This window comes from Mauremys reevesii, linkage group 13 (assembly GCF_016161935.1).
Source record: "Mauremys reevesii isolate NIE-2019 linkage group 13, ASM1616193v1, whole genome shotgun sequence".
Taxonomy (NCBI): Eukaryota; Metazoa; Chordata; order Testudines; family Geoemydidae; genus Mauremys; species Mauremys reevesii.
In genome coordinates, this window is record NC_052635.1 from 884,866 (window position 1) to 902,472 (window position 17,607).

A 17,607-nucleotide genomic window follows, 5' to 3' on the forward strand; every position below is an offset into this window, starting at 1 on the left:
TTGAAGACACAGCAGGAAACATCACTTCCTTGTGTAGAAGTAGCCTGCGACACTTATACTTGCGGATTATTCATCCAGACACGTGAAATCTATTTAAGAACATAAGAATGGCCATACCGGGTCAGTCCAAAGGTCCATCTAGCCCATTATCCTATCCACTAACAGTGCCCAGTGCCAGGTGCCCCAGAGGAAATGAACAGAACAGGGAATCAGCAAGTGACCCATCCCCTGTCACAGGTTACATTTCAGGGGAGGGAAAAGGCTCCTCTTCAGCAGTTTGCGCCATTATTATAGTAAGCCCTGTGGCCGGGTTTGTCTGTACTAGTCCCGTGGGCCATTCACATGGCGCTGTAAAGCCGTGTAGCCCCAGCAAGGATGCGAATTTGAAAGAGGCCCCCGCTCTTCCCCACAATCCATCTGTGTCTGGAAGCCAGGCTCCGCCCGCCCACAGCACCCACTTGCTCAGAGCAGATCTGCAAAGTGACCCCCTGGGACTCATTTCCCGGCTGTGTTAGGCTACCCGGAGCTGCCGCCAGTGGGTCCCGAAGAGGCTCCTGGTTCAGGAGGTGGAGCTGGTAAATTTGCCCCGGAGGGAGAAGTAAATCTACCTGCGAGGGGGCTGAACCTTTTGTACTGAACGGGGAACACCCGGCGATACAGCTTCTTTGCTGAGGGACAATGGGGAGACCCTGGCAGCTGTTCCCCCGCCTGCTGCTACTGCTGGTGAACATTCCCTGTAAGTCTGGGGGCAGGAAACGCCACAGAAGATGCTGAACATGATGGTGGATTTAATAGACAAGGACTAATTCCCTGACTCTCCCTTTGCTTTGCTAATCAGGCACCGTTCTCTGTACTGGGTGGGGATACAGGACCCCTGGGTTCAATTCCCAGCTCTGGCCTGCTGGAGTTCCTTCCCTTTTGTGTGCCTCAGTTTCCCCTCCCCCCTGTGCTTGGCTATTTAATCTGTAAACTCTTTGGGGTAAGGGCTGTCTCTTATTATTGTGCCTTTTGGAATCTCGCAGCCAGCAATAATCTAGGGCTAACCCCCTAACCCCAACCCCTAACCCCAGATTATGGCTATCTAGGAATACAGCAATATAGGGAAATAGCAGTGGTGGACCAGATGCAAAGCCCCTGGAAATGAAGAGAAACTCCCCTGGGCTTTGCATCCAGCCAGTGTGTGAACGGAGCAGAGGTGCCCTGTCATCTATGAGGTGTGTCTTTTCTCTTCTGCCCACAGGGGGAAGCTGCCAGGCCGAGGTGCACCAGAACCTGTCTGCGGTCACTTGGGAAGGGCAGAACTGCAGCATCTCTTGCCACTACACGGCGAGCAATTTCTGGAATTTGCAGTGGTTCAGGCAGCTGCCCGGAGGCCAGCCTGTCTCCCTGCTGATTCTGGTGTCCGATGAGAAACAAATCAAGGAGCCCAACCTCACCGCGGAGCTCGACAAGGGGAAGCGGCTGAGTTCCCTGCACATCAGAGAATCACAGCTGGGAGACGCAGCCACCTACTTCTGCGCCGTGGCGACACAGCGACACAGGAGCACTGGCAGCCTGTGCAAAAACTCCCCAGCTAGAGGGTAACTGTCAGGCTGGCTGGCGGCACAACACCACCTACTTACACAGTGCCTCCCTGAGCGTGCTTCGCCTTCCTTGTCATGATCAGACCCCAGCACCCTGGTGAGGCAGGGCAGTGCGAGGATCCCCATCGCACGGGCCAAGAGCTGAGACAGAGAGAGGCTGAGGAGGGAATGCACTTCGGGAATACCTGTTAGGGAAAGACCTCGAAGGTAGTGGCCCTCAACCTTTCCAGACGAGGGTTCCCCTTTCAGGAGTCTGGTTTGTCTTCTGGACCCCCCAAATTTCACCTCACTTAAAAACTACTTGCTTACAAAAATCAGACCTAAAAATACAGAAGTGTCCCAGTCACACTAGTACTGAACAATGGTTGACTTTCTCATTTGTACCATATAATTATAAAATAAATCAGTTGAAATATAACTACTGTACTTACATTTCAGTGCATAGTATATAGAACAGTATGAACAAGTCATTGTATGAAATCTTAGTTTGTACTGGCTTGGCTTGTGCTTTTTCTGTAGCCTGTTTAAAACTAGGCAAATCTCTAGATGAGTTGATGTATCCCCTGGAAGACCTCCGTGTACCCCCAGGGGTCCATGTACTCGGGACCTGGTTAAGAACCACTGGTCTAAGGAGCCTGAAGGTTTGGAGGGAGGAAGGAAATTAAAAGATAAAATATAAAAACAAATGAACAGGGAGAAAATAAAAGAAAAAAGAGATGGGTGGATTTATAGATACAGAGAGAGAGGGACAGGCAGCCAGACATAAGAAACAGAAACGGAGATTCAAAAAAATACTCCAGTGGCACAAAATAGCCCCCTTTCTTGGGGGACCATTAGACACTGAGGATTAAATCGAGACTGATCTCCGAGTGCCACAGACTGCGCCTCTAGAACACAAGGCTGAGACAGCGGCAGAGTGTTTGTGCATAGCTGGCACTGCCCGTTCCCATGGAGCCCAGCTCTGGGGATCACCCCTTTGTCCAGGGGGAGGCAAGTTAGACTGTTAAACCCAGCGAAAAGGGACCTATTTAACACAGACACAAAATGTACCAACAGTGACAACCACAGGGGGATTCACTTCAGGGTGTACGTCTCTGGCCAGGAGGGGGCAGCATTTCTAACGAAGAGGAAGGAGATTGGGGTCAATACAGTTGCACCTGTCTATTGTCTCTGGGCCCGGCAGAGGGCAGCTTTTCCCCTAAGACACCAGAGGCAAAGGGTTACTCCAGGGCATGGTTCTGTTTTTTTGAGACTAGGGGTTTGTCCCTGATTGGCTGGGCTCATTAATGTGTCTGATCCCTCCAGCAAAGAGGGCTGCAGACAGATTCTGCATTGCTGTCCCGGAGGCAGGGAAAAGCATCATCCCTTGGCCTCAGTGCGCTGAGGGGTAACCCGGAGCAGCAATGAAGAGGCAGCTGACAGCCTTGTCAGTGATACTGTCCATTCAGTTCTACTGTAAGTGTAGGGGGAGTTTGTCTGTCTAGACTGTGAGTGTCTCAGGGAGGGGGCTTTTCCCCATGGTGTCTGTGCAGTGCCCGGAGTAACAGGGATCTCAGTTCCTGGGGGTCTCTGCGGAGTCCGGCACAATGCCCCTCCCCCAGCTCACTTCAGTTCTATTATATGTTTGTGGAGGTTTTGTCTGTTGAGCTCTGGGGGACAGGAACTGTCTTGTATTCTGTGTCTCTGCAGCGCCTGGCACAAAGGGCTCTGATCTCAGCTGGGTCTCCAGGTGCTATAATAATAACTCATAGAGTTTAACGCCGGCAAGGCTCTAATCTGACCTCCTGTGCACCGAACAGGCCACAGAGTTGCACTGAGTTACTCCACTATTGAGATAATAATAATGTGGGGATGAGGAAGGTCTGGTGCTTTAGCCACTAGACGTGAGCTCATTTCCTGGCTCCGCCAGAGACTACCTGACCTTGGGCAAGTGACTTAGGCTTGGATTTTGGAAGGAGACCAACAGATTCAGGTGCCTGAATCCCATTGAAACTGCAATATACGTTGAGTGCCTGGCTCCTATGGAAACCCCCTCCCTGACCGCTTGGTGCCTCAGTTCCCCAGAGCAGGAAGCTGAATTCACCCAGCAGTGCTAGTCCCTGATGACCTAAGAGGCCTCTCCATTCTCCAGGAGATGCTGTGCTGAGCATCACAGGAACGGAGCAGGCACTCAGCTGCTGCTTATCAGGGTAGGTTTGTTGTCTTTGATGGAACCACATACATTTACACCAAGGCCCACAGTATTAAGAGATTCTGATTTATTTTGGCTGAAGAAGAAACAGTGATAAGGAGCAACCACTGGGGAAGATGAGGGGCTGATTAGAACAGAACAAGCTCATCTGTTGCTTCTCCATTTGCCTTTGTCTACAGGGGTGAGCTGCCAAATTAAAGTGGATCAGAGTCCTCCATCTCTGATCAGATCCCAAGGAGAGATCTCCATTCTGACCTGCAGCTACTCAGGAACAGTGTCCTACGTACACTGGTACAGGCAGTTTCCTGGGGAAAGTCCTGCCTTCCTGCTGAGCCTGTATAAGGATGGGAATGTTACCCAGGGGCCAAATTTCATAGCGGAGCTCTTGAAAGGGGAGAGACGGAGCCATCTACACATCGACGGTTTTCAGCTCGCCGACTCAGCCGGCTATTTCTGCGCTGTGGAGACACAGGAAACAAAGTGGCCGCCCTCCTGAACAAAAACTGTAACTGCTAGGGGGCAGTGTTGCGCCTTGAAAGCCGTGTATTGGGGAGGAAGGTAATTGCATGGGTCTCTGCAGTGAGTCTGTGTTTTGTCTGGGAGGGAAGGGCCTTGCTGCTGGTAGGAGAAATGCAAGTAGATTTAAAAAGCTCCAGGAGAGGACGGAGGAGCCTGCAGGTGATAAATACATGAGGAGCCAGGAACCCTTCTAGGTCCTGGGTCACAGAAATGAGGGGCAGCGCAAGGAAGAGGTGTCCTGGGGCTCTACTAGTGATCCTGGTCATTCGTCTTTACTGTAAGTCCCGCGGCAGTTTAAACCCCTTGATAATAACGGGAGCCAAGATTCTCAGAAGTGACGAGTGATTCCGGGTGCCCCCGTTTCATAGATTTTAAGGTAGAAGGGAATATTGTGATCATTTAGTCTGACGCCCTGCGCTCCAGGCAACTTCTCCAGTGATTCCTGGATTGGGCCCCTGCTCTGTGTCGAGCTGGAGAAAGACATCGAGTCTTGATCTAAAGACTCCAAGCTGGAGAATCCACCCACTTCCCTAGGTAAGTTTCTCCAATGGCTAATCACCATTACAGAGGTGGCACCTTATTTCTAGCCTGAATTTCTCTAGCTTCAGCTCCCTCCATCGGCTCTTGTCATGCTTTTGTCTGCTATATTAAAGAGCCAGTTACTCAGAAATCTCCTTCCCACCTAGATGCAGAGAGACTGGGATAAAGTTACCTTTGAAGAATTATTACAAGAGTGGCTTAAATCATTCCTGTAGTCACACGCTAGAGCATTGCCCTATAACTGATGTTCCCGAGCTGAAATCAGATGTCACTAGTATTTGTATTACCCCAGTGCCTAGGCGCCCGAGCCATGAACCAGGAGCCCATTGAGCAAGGCTCTGTCCAGACACGGGACAGGAGATTCCCTTTCCCAGAGACTTTATAGGCTAGACTACAGCTCACACTGAAATCCCATGCGCACGTCATACTTGGCATCACAGTCTTAAAGTCACCTCAAATCATCCCTGTCGCTCTTTTCTGGCTGGCTGGGGACACAGCCTCTGATAATCGGACTCTTTACGGTGTCTCGCGTTGGGCACCCAAGAATCATGAGTCACTTTTGTAAATCTTAACCTAGGGGAGGTGATGAATGCCAGAATAATGTGAAAATGATGTGTTCTTCTGTTCTCCTGGGATTTAGGGATGATGGAGGGACCTGATTCATTGATCATTCTGTTTATAAATCTAAATTCCCTTTCCCACTAGGTGTAAGTTGCCAGGTTAATGTGGCGCAGAGCCCGCCGTCCCTGAGCGGCTCTGAAGGACAGGACTCCAGCCTGACCTGCAGTTACTCCGGCACGGCGAGAAATGTGCAGTGGTACCGCCAGGCCCCAGGGGAAAGCCCCACCCTCCTGGGGATTTTGTACAAGGACGAGCGTGCCACGTGGGGGCTGAATCTCAGAGCTGAGCTCCGGACCAGAGACAAGCACAGCTGCCTGAACATCACCGAGGCGCAGCTGCAAGACGCAGCCACCTACCTCTGTGCAGTGGAGACACAGTGACACAAAGGGCACCCCAGCCTGTGCAAAAACTGTAGGCTGGAATTGTCAAAGGTGCCTAAGAAGGTTAGGAGCCCCTTTTCAGAAAGGGCTTAGGGGCATGTTTGAAAGGTATTTAGGTGCCTACAGAAGGAGATAGGTGCCTAGTGGGATTTTCAAACGTGCTTAGGTGACTAATTCCTGTTAATAAGGTTCCTACATGCTTTTGAAAATCCCACTCAATGCTGCTCTGCTTCTTTAGGTGCCTAAATACCTTTAAAAATCTGTCCCTTAGCAACCTGAGCCTTTGATAGTCAATGGGATTGAGGATGCTAAATTGCCTGGGTGCTTTTGAAAATGTTACCTTAAGTGCAGAAGCAGTGGATAAATTGCACCCTGGGCTTTCCTCTGACCTCAGGAAGATCAGGGAAGTAAAGTCTTCGCAGATCTTGGTTTGAAGCCTTGAACTTTTTGCGGGGGGAACCATTGATTCTCGGAACCTCGCTGCCTAGTTTCTCTGCTGAACCACAGCAGATCGCTACCAGCAATGAGAACAGCTATGGACGCCCTGCCCGGGGAGCACTAGTGAAACCAGACACTGAGTGCGATAGAATCAATGCTTATTTGCTAAAAAGGAAACATTGTCAGCTCTAAGTAACGGTGCAAGTTTCCATTGGAGCGATGTCTGCTGTTCACCAGCTGGAGACGAGGTCCATTGACCCGTCAATGGAGCTATGGCCGATTGACACCAGCTCGGAGGTGGTTCGTGATCAGTAACATGAGATGATCCTTGGTTTCTGTAACATCTTGGATTTATTTTCTCTTTCGTACTCGGAGGGAGCTGCCAAGTGGAGGTGCATGAGGACATGTCGGTGGGCACTCTGGAAGCACAGAGCAGCAGGATCGCCTGCCGATACCAGGCTCTGGTCCTGTCCAGTTTGCATTGGTTCAGACAGCCCCCAGGGCAGAGCCCTGCCTCCCTCCTGATGCCGTATCAGGATGAGAACATCGCACAGGGCGGAAATTTCACAGCACAGCTCTTTCCAGACAAGAAGCTGAGCTATTTGCATATGAGCAACTCCAGGCTCGGAGATGCAGCCAGCTACTTCTGTGCAGTGGAGACACAGGGTGGTTCTCAGGCTATGCAAAAGTTCTGCAGCTGGGTTCTAGCCACATTTATTAACAAGGGGACTTGCAAACTTAGGTTATTGAATGCAGCCCTCTGCCTTCACTAGCAGGACCACATACTGATTTTGCCCCAGATCCCTAAGTAGTCCCCACAAGTATTAAACTCACAACATTGGGTTTACCAGACCAACAATCAAACCACTGAGCTATCCCTCAGGGATCTGTAACAAAAATCTGTCTGGGGATTGGTCCTTCTTTGAGCAGGGGGTTGGACTAGATGACCTCCTGAGGTCCCTTCCAACCCTGATATTCTATGGTGAATATAATTTGAACTGCAGTCTTTGTACTAGATGCCTGTGCTATGCAGGGATCAGACCAGATGATCATAAAAGTATATTTATTAGGGAATTCTGGAAAAGGCTCCCCATTTGACTCAACTTTCCTGTGATAATGAGAAAGACATTCACAGTTGTAGCCACCCCTGCTTTCCCCTTAAATAAAGACAAATGAACACAACGTCCTCCAAGCAGAGCTGTGTGTGACCCAAAACAGGAGAAGATGTAGAAACTTCCTGAAATCCCATGAGGAATTTGTGATGTGGAGTAGAAAGGAACTGAACCTGAGTTCTCAGTTCAAAGATGGCTAATGTAGCCCTTGGATGTATAAACAGGGGAGTAGTGAGTAAAAGTAGAGGTGATTTTACCTCTGTAAACCACATTGATGACACCAATGCTGGAATACAGTGGCCAGCTCTGATATCCACATTTTAAAAGGATGTTGAAAAATTGGAGACGGTGCTTAAAAGAGCCACAGAAAATTATTCAAAGGCTGGAGAAAATGCCTAACAGCTTAATCTGTTTAGTTTAATCAAAAAGAGCAAGTGATGACTTGTTTATGGTGTATAAATGCCTTCCTGGGGAGAACACTCCTGGGTCTAAATGGGCTGTTTAATCTAGTGGAGAAAGGCACATCAAGAACCAATATGTCTGGAAGCTGAAGCCAGACAAATTCAAATGAAGCATTAAAAAAAGTATCTCTTGATTCTTCAAACCAAGACTAGCTGCTTTTCTTTCACAGGGTTACTGGCCTAGTGGATAGGGAGAAGTTGTAGACATGGTAGACCTTGATTTTAGTAAAGTGTTTGAGACAATCTCACATCATTCTTATAAGCAAACTAGGGAACCATTGTCTACATGAAACTATTATAAGGTGGGTGCAAAACTGGTTGAAAGACCGTACTCAAAAGAGTAGTTCTTTGTTAGACTCAGAGGGCATATCTAGTGGGGTCCCACAAGGGTCAGTCCTGGGTCCAGTAATATTCAATATTTCATTAATGACTTGGATAATGAGATGGAGAGTAGGCTTATACAATTTGCAGATGACAGCAAGGGTTTGCAAACACTTTGGAGGACAGGATTAGAATTCAAAATGACCTTGACAAAATAGAGACTGGTCTTAAATCAACAAGATGAAAGTCAGTAAAGACAAGTGCAAAGTTCTTCACGTAGGAAGTTGAAAAAAATCAAAAGCACAACTACAAAATGGGGAATATCTAGCTGGTTGTAATGCTGAAAAAGAGCTTGGGGTTTATGGGGATCACAAACTGAATATGAGTCAATAATGGGATGCAGTTGTGAAAAAGGCTAATATGATTCTTCCCAACAGGTGTCTGGGTAGTTGAAGTCTCCCATCACCACCAACACCTGTCCTTTGGATGATTTTGTTAGTTATTTTAAAAAAGCCTCATCCACCTCTTCTTCCTTGTTAGGGGTCTGTATAGATCCCTACCATGACATCACCCTTGTTTTTTACTGCTTTTATCCTTTCCCAGAGACTTTCAACAAGTCTCTCCTATTTCCATCTCAACCTCAGTCCAAGTTTATACATTTTTGATATACACCTCTATCCCGATATAACGCGGTTGTGGGGAGCCAAAAATCCTTACCGTGTTATAGGTGAAATGCCGTTATATTGGGGTAGCGGCGGCAGGGCTCCAGCAGTGATTTAAAGGGCCCGGGGCTCCCTGCAGCAGCCAGAGCCCTGGACCCTTTAAAGTGCTGTCTGAGCCCCACTGCTACCGTGCTATATGTGAACCCGTGTTATATCGGGTCACGTTATAGCGAGGTAGAGGTGTATAAGGCAACACCTCCACCCTCTGTTCCCTGTCTGTCCTTCCTGAACAAACTGTACCCTTCTATACCAATATTCAGTCATGTGTATTATCCCACCAAGTCGCTGTGATGCCAACCGTGTCATAGTATCAGAGGGGTAGCCGTGTTAGGCTGGATCTGTAAAAAGCGACAGAGAGTCTTTTGGCACCTTATAGCCTAACAGACGTATTGGAGCATAAGCTTTCGTGGGTGAATACCCACTTCGTCAGACGCATGTCTAAAGTTTATGCTCCAATACTTCTGTTAGTCCATAAGGTGCCAGAGGACTCTTTGTTGCTTTTAACTACGTCATAGTTCTGTTTACTAACAGCATTTCAAATTCTTCCTGCTTATTCCCCATACTTCTCGCATGAGTGTACAAACTTCTAAGATACTGATTTGATTTCCCCCCTATGTTCGATAATACTTAGTCCTGCCATGAGTGAAGGAGACTGAACTACACGACCTCTCGAGGTCCTTTCCAGTCCTGTGATGTATTAGCAGCAGTGTCATGTGTAAGACCCAGGAGGTTATTGTCCTATTTTAGTTGGCACTGGTGAGGCCTCAGCTGGAGTCCTGTGTCCAGTTCTGGGTGCTACATTTTTAGAAAGATGTAGCCAAACTGGAGTGAGTCCAGAGGAAAGCAGCAAAAATGATAAAGGGTTTAGAAAACCTGATCTATGAGGAATTTTTTTTTAAATGAGTCTGCTTAGTCTTAAGAAAAGAAGACTGAGGGGGATGAGGATTGACTTATCAGGCTTCAAATATGTTAGGGGCTGTTATAAAGAGGACAGTGATCATTGTTGTCCATGTCCATGGAGGCTGGGACAAAAAGTGGTGGGCTAAATCTGCAGTCAGGAGATTTAGGTTGCATATTAGTGTCACAGAGTCCCGGGTGATGCTCTGGAACTGCTCCTACAAAACCAGTCAGGACTCTGGTGAAATCTCCTCTCTGTGAGCAGACTGTCTTCAGGGCAAGAAGCTCACACCCACCTTCCTGGGTCTGACCTTGGAGCATTCAGCATTCTCTGCCCCTCCATGTGCTTCCCACAGTGAGTCCACCCAGGTAGGGTCCTGGGGAAGCCAGAGGGTCCTGCACCCCAATTTGCAGTCAGAGGTGACTCTTAGCCAGCCAGTAAAACAGAGGTTTATTAGATGATAGGAACACAGTCTAAAACAGAGCTTGTAGGTACAGAGAACGGGACCCCCTCAGCCGGGTTCATTTTCGGGAGGAGTAGACAGACACCCACATCTGCACTTACTCCTCGTCTCCAGCCAGCCCCAAACTGAAACCCCCTCCAGACCCTCCTCCTCTGGCCTTTGTCTCTTTCCGGGGCCAGGAGGGCACCTGATTTCTTTGACTAAAGGATTCTTGTATACTTAACCTCTATGAATAAGAATCAATTGGACAGTATTATTAATGGAACGTGTGCTCCTGAATCCCCTAGGTACTTTGGAGAAATCTGTCCCCACATCTTTAGTTTGATAGTTGAGAGGAGTCATTTCTTCATGGAGGCTGCCTAAGAGATTTGGACACTCGGGTCAATGGGAGTTGGACTCCTGACGCTTCTTTGAAAAGAACTGAATATTTCTTCACTCGCTTATACACTTGGCCACACGGGGGCAGCTTTCACAAGGTGAAGGGCACTAAGAAGGAGTTCTAGGCAGTGACACACGGCTGAGATGGGAGAGAAGGGGCTGGTCGCTGATTGGCTGGGCACACGACGGGGGAGAAGAACGTGTCCGATCCCTCCAGCACAGGAGACCCAACACACGGGCCAGCCCCAGGGGAGAACCCAGCAGCGTCCCGCGCCCTGGGCTGTCAGGGAGCGCAGGGATGGGGAGACTATGGGGGCTGTCCTGGGTGATCCAGCTAATGCACGTGTGGGGTAAGGGCTGGGGAGATAGACCCGCTGGTTACTGGCAGGGAGCTGGGGCTGGATTTCATTGACTGTGTGGTGGGGAAGAAGGGAGTGAAATGGGGAGATCGGTCGGTCTCTGCCCCACAGCCTGTCTCTCTTCCCACCCTGTCCCGCGATTGCTGGGGGCAGGTGGCTCGGGGCAGTAGCTGACTCGGTTCCCCCGTGTCTCTGTTATTCCCAGTGGCCAGCGGGCAGGTCTCAGTGGAGCAGAGCCCGGAATGGCGGGGTGTCTCCGAGGGGCAGAATGGCACCGTGACCTGCACTTACTCCAGCGCCATCAACAGTTTACACTGGTACCGGCAGGCTCCTGGGGAGCGGCCCCTTTTCCTGCTGATGCTGCACGGCAAGAGGAGCGAGACACAAGAACCGAATTTCACTGCGGATCACGATCCGGGGCAGAAGCGGAGCTCCCTGCACATCCGCGGCTGCCAGCTGGGGGACACCGCCCGCTACCTGTGCGCCGTGGAGACACAGTGACACAGGGCGCAGCGCAGCCAGTCCAATAACTCTGGGTGTTACCCGGGAGGGGCTGCGGGGCGCTGGGGGCGCTCAGGGTGGGGTGGGACAGAGCCCCATGGGCAGACGGGGACAGGCGTTTATAGCCCTGCTGAGGGGGCGGCTCCCTGGTTAGGGCGATGGGAGGGGACCGAGGTAACGTGGTTTCGGCTCCCAGCTCTGCCAGAGGCGGTTTGAGCTGGGCCATGAAGGCAGCATTGCCCCAGGGAGCGGTACATGCCCGAGTCCTCCCCGCTCGTGTCCGGGGTCTGGCGTGGCAGGAGACTTCTCTTGGCTGCAGTGTCCACTCCCAACTGGATGTTCTGTGGCCTCCGGGCGCCAGCCAAGTTATTCAACAGCTCGCCCCCCTTTCTGGGCTAACAAACGGGGCAACTTAAAGTCCAAAGCAAGTGTCCAAATAGCTTTTCCTACCCCTGCCTGGGTCCGCTGAAATCCTCTGCTTCTGGGCCCCTGCTTCCTCTTCTCTCTATTCTTGCCCAGCATAATGTCCTGCTGCGTCCCTGCCGCAGGGACTCCTCGCTTCTTTCAGGCCCTAGCTCAGGGACCCCCTCTCTCCCCACAGGAACCTGCCCTACCGTCTGTGGGTGACAGCCTGACAACCACATGCTCTTCCCACAGAGGGCCTCCCCTCACACCTCCCTCCAGGACCGTCTCTCCTTTAACGAGCGCCCTGCCCTAGTTAAATGGCGCTCTGCCTGCTTCACCGCCACAACCAGGGGCGGCTCTAGACAGTAGGCTGCCCCAAGCAGCGCGGAGCGCTGCGCCGCCCTTCCCCGGTCCCGCGGCGGGTCCCCTCTTCCCGCGGCTCCGGTGGAGCTCCCGCCGGCATGCCTGCGGCAGGTCCACCGGAGCCGCGGCGGGTCCCCTCGTCCCGGGCTCCGGTGGACCTGCCGCAGGCATGCCGGCGGGAGCTCCACCGGAGCCAAATGCCGCCCCCCGGGAAACGGCCGCCCCAAGCGCCTGCTTGGCGCGCTGGTGTCTAGAGCCGCCCCTGCCTATCCCACAGTCCCTGCTACCCATTGGAATTCTAGGTTGAGCTCCCAATGCCTGATGGGGAAAAAACCTTGTGGCAGGTGGTTTTGGGTACATGTCCTCACTCTCCGCTCCCACCTTGAAAGCAAGAGCAAACAACCGTTTTTTGCCTTCTTTCCAGGAACTACACTGATTTACTCCAGCTGCGGGATTGACCCGAATTCCTTTCCCATGACGTCAGCCAGATTTTGCAGTAACTGAACACGGGATAGTCCGACTGGAGTAAAAGTAAGAAAAAACACTGCGAGCTGCTTAGCAAAACTTCCTCCACTTTCCCCACAAGGGGCCGCTGTTCTATCACCGACCCGCCTCCCAGGCAGCGCTGTCTCAGGCTGGTAGTTCAGAGCCCCGCTGTTTAACGTGGTCTCGGATCCCCCCGCAATTTCTCCTCCCCCTCCCCTCCAGCTCTGTGCAGCAGCCAGAGAGCCGAGGGCGGGGGCAGCACCGGACTGGCTGCGTAGTTAGCACCGCAGTCACTCACCAGAGGAGACCAGCGCCAGTAAGCAGGGAGCTGCCTATGTATTTAAGGCATCATCTCCCTGAGTAAAACCTCCTTCTCCCAGCGCCTCCTCACAGCTGGGGAAGGAGAGGAAGAAGCTTCCTCCTTGGGCTGTGGGGATTGGGGAGAAGGTTCCATCCCACTTCATCCCTGAAATATGTTCTTCCCCTGGGTGTCCGTTCTTACACTACTTCCAGCTCTGGGTGAGTAGCGTATCTGGGCCATTTCAGCTCTGTATGGGGCCAGGTGGCATCTGGTGTAAATGGCCATAACTGAAATGCAGTTGCATCCTGTTCCAGGCGATGCGGAGTTAGCCCTACTTTCTTTCTGTAACCATTTGTTTATAAACCTTCCCCTCCCTCCAGCGTCTGAAAGCTTGGGAGGTAGATAAACATTGCAAGTTCAAGCCAAGAGCCATCCATGTCTCTACGTAAACTTCTATTTTTTTCCAGAAGGGGCTAATGGAGAGTCAGTGACACAACCTGATGACGGAGTGACTGTATCCCAAGGGGAACCAGTGCTGCTGAAATGCACCTATGACAACACCCCGATTCCCACGCTCTGGTGGTATGAGCAGTACCCAAATGAAGCCCCTCGCCTCTTGCTGACACAGTATGAAACATCGGATGATGAGGAGAGAAAGAGCAGGCGAGGATTCTCCGCCACACCCGAGAAACAGGAGAGCTTCCACCTAAGGAAAAACTCGAGTGAACTGAGCGACTCTGCTGTCTACTACTGTGGCATGAGCAACACAGTGATTGCACCCAGCAGGGTCGCTGCACAAAAAACCACTAGGGGAAGATGACAGGACACAGATTTTTGTGGCCTAGCTGACCAAATGATATACATTTGTGTGGCAACTATGGAGTGAATGTGCCAGATTCCTAGTGGTGGAAATCTGCCTGCCTATCTCCTGGAGTGAAGGGGCAAAGCCCAAGCTGGTTTTAACTGGTCCAGTTTCTCATTTGTTTTGAAGCAGTGCACTTCAAAGGAAACAGTTGAGCTACTCCAGTTCGCAACAGCGAGGCTCTGACCAATTAAATTATGTGACATTGTGAATGAATTGCAATTCATTCCTCCTGCAACTCCCCTGGTGTCTCCTATGTGAAGGCTTCAAAAATGGAATGAGGTAGAAATTGGGAAGATAGAAACACTGGATTTACCACACTGGATCAGGACAGAGGGCCTTCAGTTCAGTGTTCGCTCTTTGACTATCTTCTACCAGCGGTACCAGCGGAAGGGATAAGACACCTTCCAATGGGTAGTTGTTATGGGATTATCTCTGATAGGGGTGTTTCTCCCCTAAACCTGGACAAATATCAGTTTGTCTGAGATTGGAAAGTTTATCCATCTTTCAATTTTTAAGTCTTCATTAGGGAAACTCTTGAATTTATCCATAAAATCATCTCACTTTTTTTTAAAGACCTGTTAAACTGTTGACATCACTTATATATTTTATGCCAGTGAGTTCCAAAGGGTCATTGGCTAACATGATAATGAATTTCCATCAACCATTTACCGGTTTAAACAAGACTTGTTCATTGGAAAGCTACAATTTAAGGGCCAAACTATGAACTTTCTACTCAAATGTTATTTCTACCTTAACATATAAATCTGAAATCTGAAAATCTACTGCAGTTAGACAGACATCTTAATGCTTTGAAAAGGTTATTCCTCAGGGAACTACTAGGTACTATTTGTAATAAATGACTAAGGAAGCTGAACATGTTCTTATCTCCCAAGATACCCAGAAAAGATGGAAATGTCTGGGACGTGAGTGAATAATGAAGCTGGAGCTTGCATGAAGGAACTCGTAAAAATAACTGACCAAAATAATTCTTCTTTAGAACACTACTGGGGGGCGGGGACTTAAGGCGTTTAACAACAGAGGACACTAGCCAAAGAACTGCCCACATAAATCCCTTTCCGTAACACGAGTCAGGTTTTGCAGCTATTAAACATGAGAATAGGTAGAAGAGTGTGACAGAGGTTCAGACTCACAGGGGGAGCGCCTCCTGATGGCCATCCTAAGGAATTAGTTCTCTCAGTCCAGGAGCGCCCTCTTCTGGCAGTGTCTCACCTGCCGTTACCTGCCCTTTCCAAGCCCTGGTCTACACTACAGGATTAGATGGAATTTAGCCGTGTTAGGTCGATTTTATAATGAATGTGTCTACACAAGCACCCCGTTCCTTTGACCTAAACCGCTCTTAAAATCGACTTCTGTACTCCTCCCCAGTGAGGGGAGAAGCACTAAAATTGACCTTGCTAGGTCGAATTTGGGGTTGTGCGGATGGAAATCAACATTATTGGCCTCTGGGAGCTATCCCAGGGTGCTCCAATGTGACCGCTCTGGACAGCACTTTCAACTCCGATGCACCAGCCAAGTACACAGGAAAAGCTCTGGGAACTTTTTAATTTCATTTCCTGTTTGGTCAGCATGGCTAGCTCAGCAGAACTTCTACCCCCAGAATCGTAAACGAGCTCCAGCATGGAATGAACCGGAGACACTGGATCTGATTGCTGTATGGGGAGAGGAATCTGTGCAGGCAGAACTCTGATCAAAAAGAAGAAATGCTAATATATATGCCAAAATCACACAGGCACGATGGACAGAGGCTACAACAGGGACATACAGCAGTGTTGTGTGAAAGTCAAGGAGCTCAGGCAAGCCTACCAAAAGACAAAGGAGTCAAATGGTCTCTCTGGTTCAGAGCCTCATATATGCCGCTGCTATGATCAGCTGCATGGCATTCTAGGGGGGATCCTACCACTACCCCACCACTGACCATAGACACTTTCAAGGGAGGAGCCTCATGCAACATGGAGGAGTATTTTGTGGAGGAGGAGGAGGAGGAGGAGAATGCGCAGTAGGCAAGCAGTGAATCCGTTCTCCCGGGCAGCCAGGACCTTTTCATCACTCTGGAACCAGTACCCTCCCAAGGTGGCGGGATCCCCGACTGTGAAGGCGGAGAAGGTCCCTCTGGTGAGTGCACATTTGTAACTACAGTACAGGGTTTAAAAGCAATAGTGTTTAATGTTTGATTTGCCCTGAAGAACTGGGATGCATTCATGGCCAGTACAGCTACTGGAAAGGTCTGTTCATATGTCTGGGGATGGAGCAGGAATCCTCCAGAGACATCTCCATGAAGCTCGCCTGGAGGTATCTGAAAGCCTTTGCAGAAGGTTTCTGGGCAGGGCTGCCTTATTTCATCCTCCATGCTAGGACACTTTACCACACCAAGCCAGTAGCAAGTATTCTGGAATCATTGCAGCACAAAGCATGGAAGCGAAGGGTTCTGGGTTTTGATCACATTCAAGCAATTTGGTCTATATTTTTCTGTGTTAGCCTCAGTAGAGTGATAACATTCATGGTCACCTGGTTGAAATAGGGGAATTTTTGTAAGGGAACAGGAAAAGGACCCCGTTCATGCTGGGCTGTTTGTGCTTGGTGTCATGGAGTATGGGGGAGTCAGGCCCTGCACCCCTCTTCCTGGGACTCACAGTGACTTTCAGCCAGCCAGTAAAACAGAAGGTTTATTGGACAACAGGAATGCAGGCTACAGCAGAGCTTGTAGGCACAACCAGGACCCCTCAATCTGGTCCTTCTGGGGGTTCAGGGTGCTTGGATCCCAGCTTGGGATTCCCTGAATTCCACTACCCAGCCCAAAACCGAAACTGCCCAAACCCTCTCTAGCAGGCTCCCTCCTTTGTCCAGCTTTCCGGGCAAAGGTGTTTTCCCCCCTGCCCCCTGCCTGGCTCAGGTTACAGGCTCAGGTCCTGTCCCTCACCTAAAGTCACCCCCTGCTCTCCCATCCCCCCCACAGACAGTTCCTACTCCATCACACTTGGCTAAAAGGGATCATCCCAAATAGCCACTCAGAGGGGTGGGGGAAGGTGTGTGCTGCACATCCACCTGAAAACCGCAGCCCCTCCTTTTAAATGTGAAACCCAACTGGGATTCCTTGCTATGGGAAAGGAGGGCACTGCAGTTTGAAAACATTCCCACATGTTATCAAGGCATTAGAAGCCAAACTCACGTACCCTTTGGCTTACCATGGCTGCCTAGAAACCAAATGCTGTTGCCCAGCCGTGTGTGATGTGTCGCCATACCAAAAGGCACTCAATATAAAAGGCAAAATGTCACCTTGTACCTAAAGCACATGTGCTGTCTGCTGTGAATTGCTTGATTCACTGTGAAAGACTCTCCCTTTTGTTCTCAGAAATGTATCATCTTAAATTTTACTCTCCCTGTTTATCCCCCCACAGATGCAAATGTGTCTATGCTCCTCCTATCATCTCTGTCCCTGAGGTTATCGCAGACTAGAAGGCAAAAAACAACAACAACAAAACGCACTCATGATGACATGTTTTCCGAGGTCATGCAGTCCTCCTACACTGATAGGGCACAGCTGAATGCATGGAAGCATTCAGTGGCTGAGTCCAGGAAAGCATTAAGTGACCACAATGAGAAGAGGCAGGATGCAATGCTGAGGTTAATGGGGGAGCAAGCGGACATGCTCAGGTGTCTGTTGGACCCATAGGAAAGCCAA

General features: G+C 50.1%; 4 gene segments (V, D, J or C); all 4 read left to right on the top strand.

The window, feature by feature from the left end:
- Positions 1–678: 678 nt before the first annotated feature.
- LOC120380703 lies at positions 679–1,584 on the top strand. The segment is given in 2 exon segments: positions 679–736; positions 1,241–1,584. Coding segments are annotated over 2 exon segments (402 nt in total).
- Positions 1,585–4,463: 2,879 nt separating this feature from the next.
- On the top strand, positions 4,464–5,834 carry LOC120380704. The segment is given in 2 exon segments: positions 4,464–4,570; positions 5,539–5,834. Coding segments are annotated over 2 exon segments (363 nt in total).
- Positions 5,835–10,925: 5,091 nt separating this feature from the next.
- LOC120380705 lies at positions 10,926–11,487 on the top strand. The segment is given in 2 exon segments: positions 10,926–10,977; positions 11,192–11,487. Coding segments are annotated over 2 exon segments (348 nt in total).
- A 158-nt stretch (positions 11,488–11,645) lies between these two features.
- LOC120380706 lies at positions 11,646–13,862 on the top strand. The segment is given in 2 exon segments: positions 11,646–11,661; positions 13,510–13,862. Coding segments are annotated over 2 exon segments (369 nt in total).
- The last annotated feature ends 3,745 nt before the right edge of the window (positions 13,863–17,607 follow it).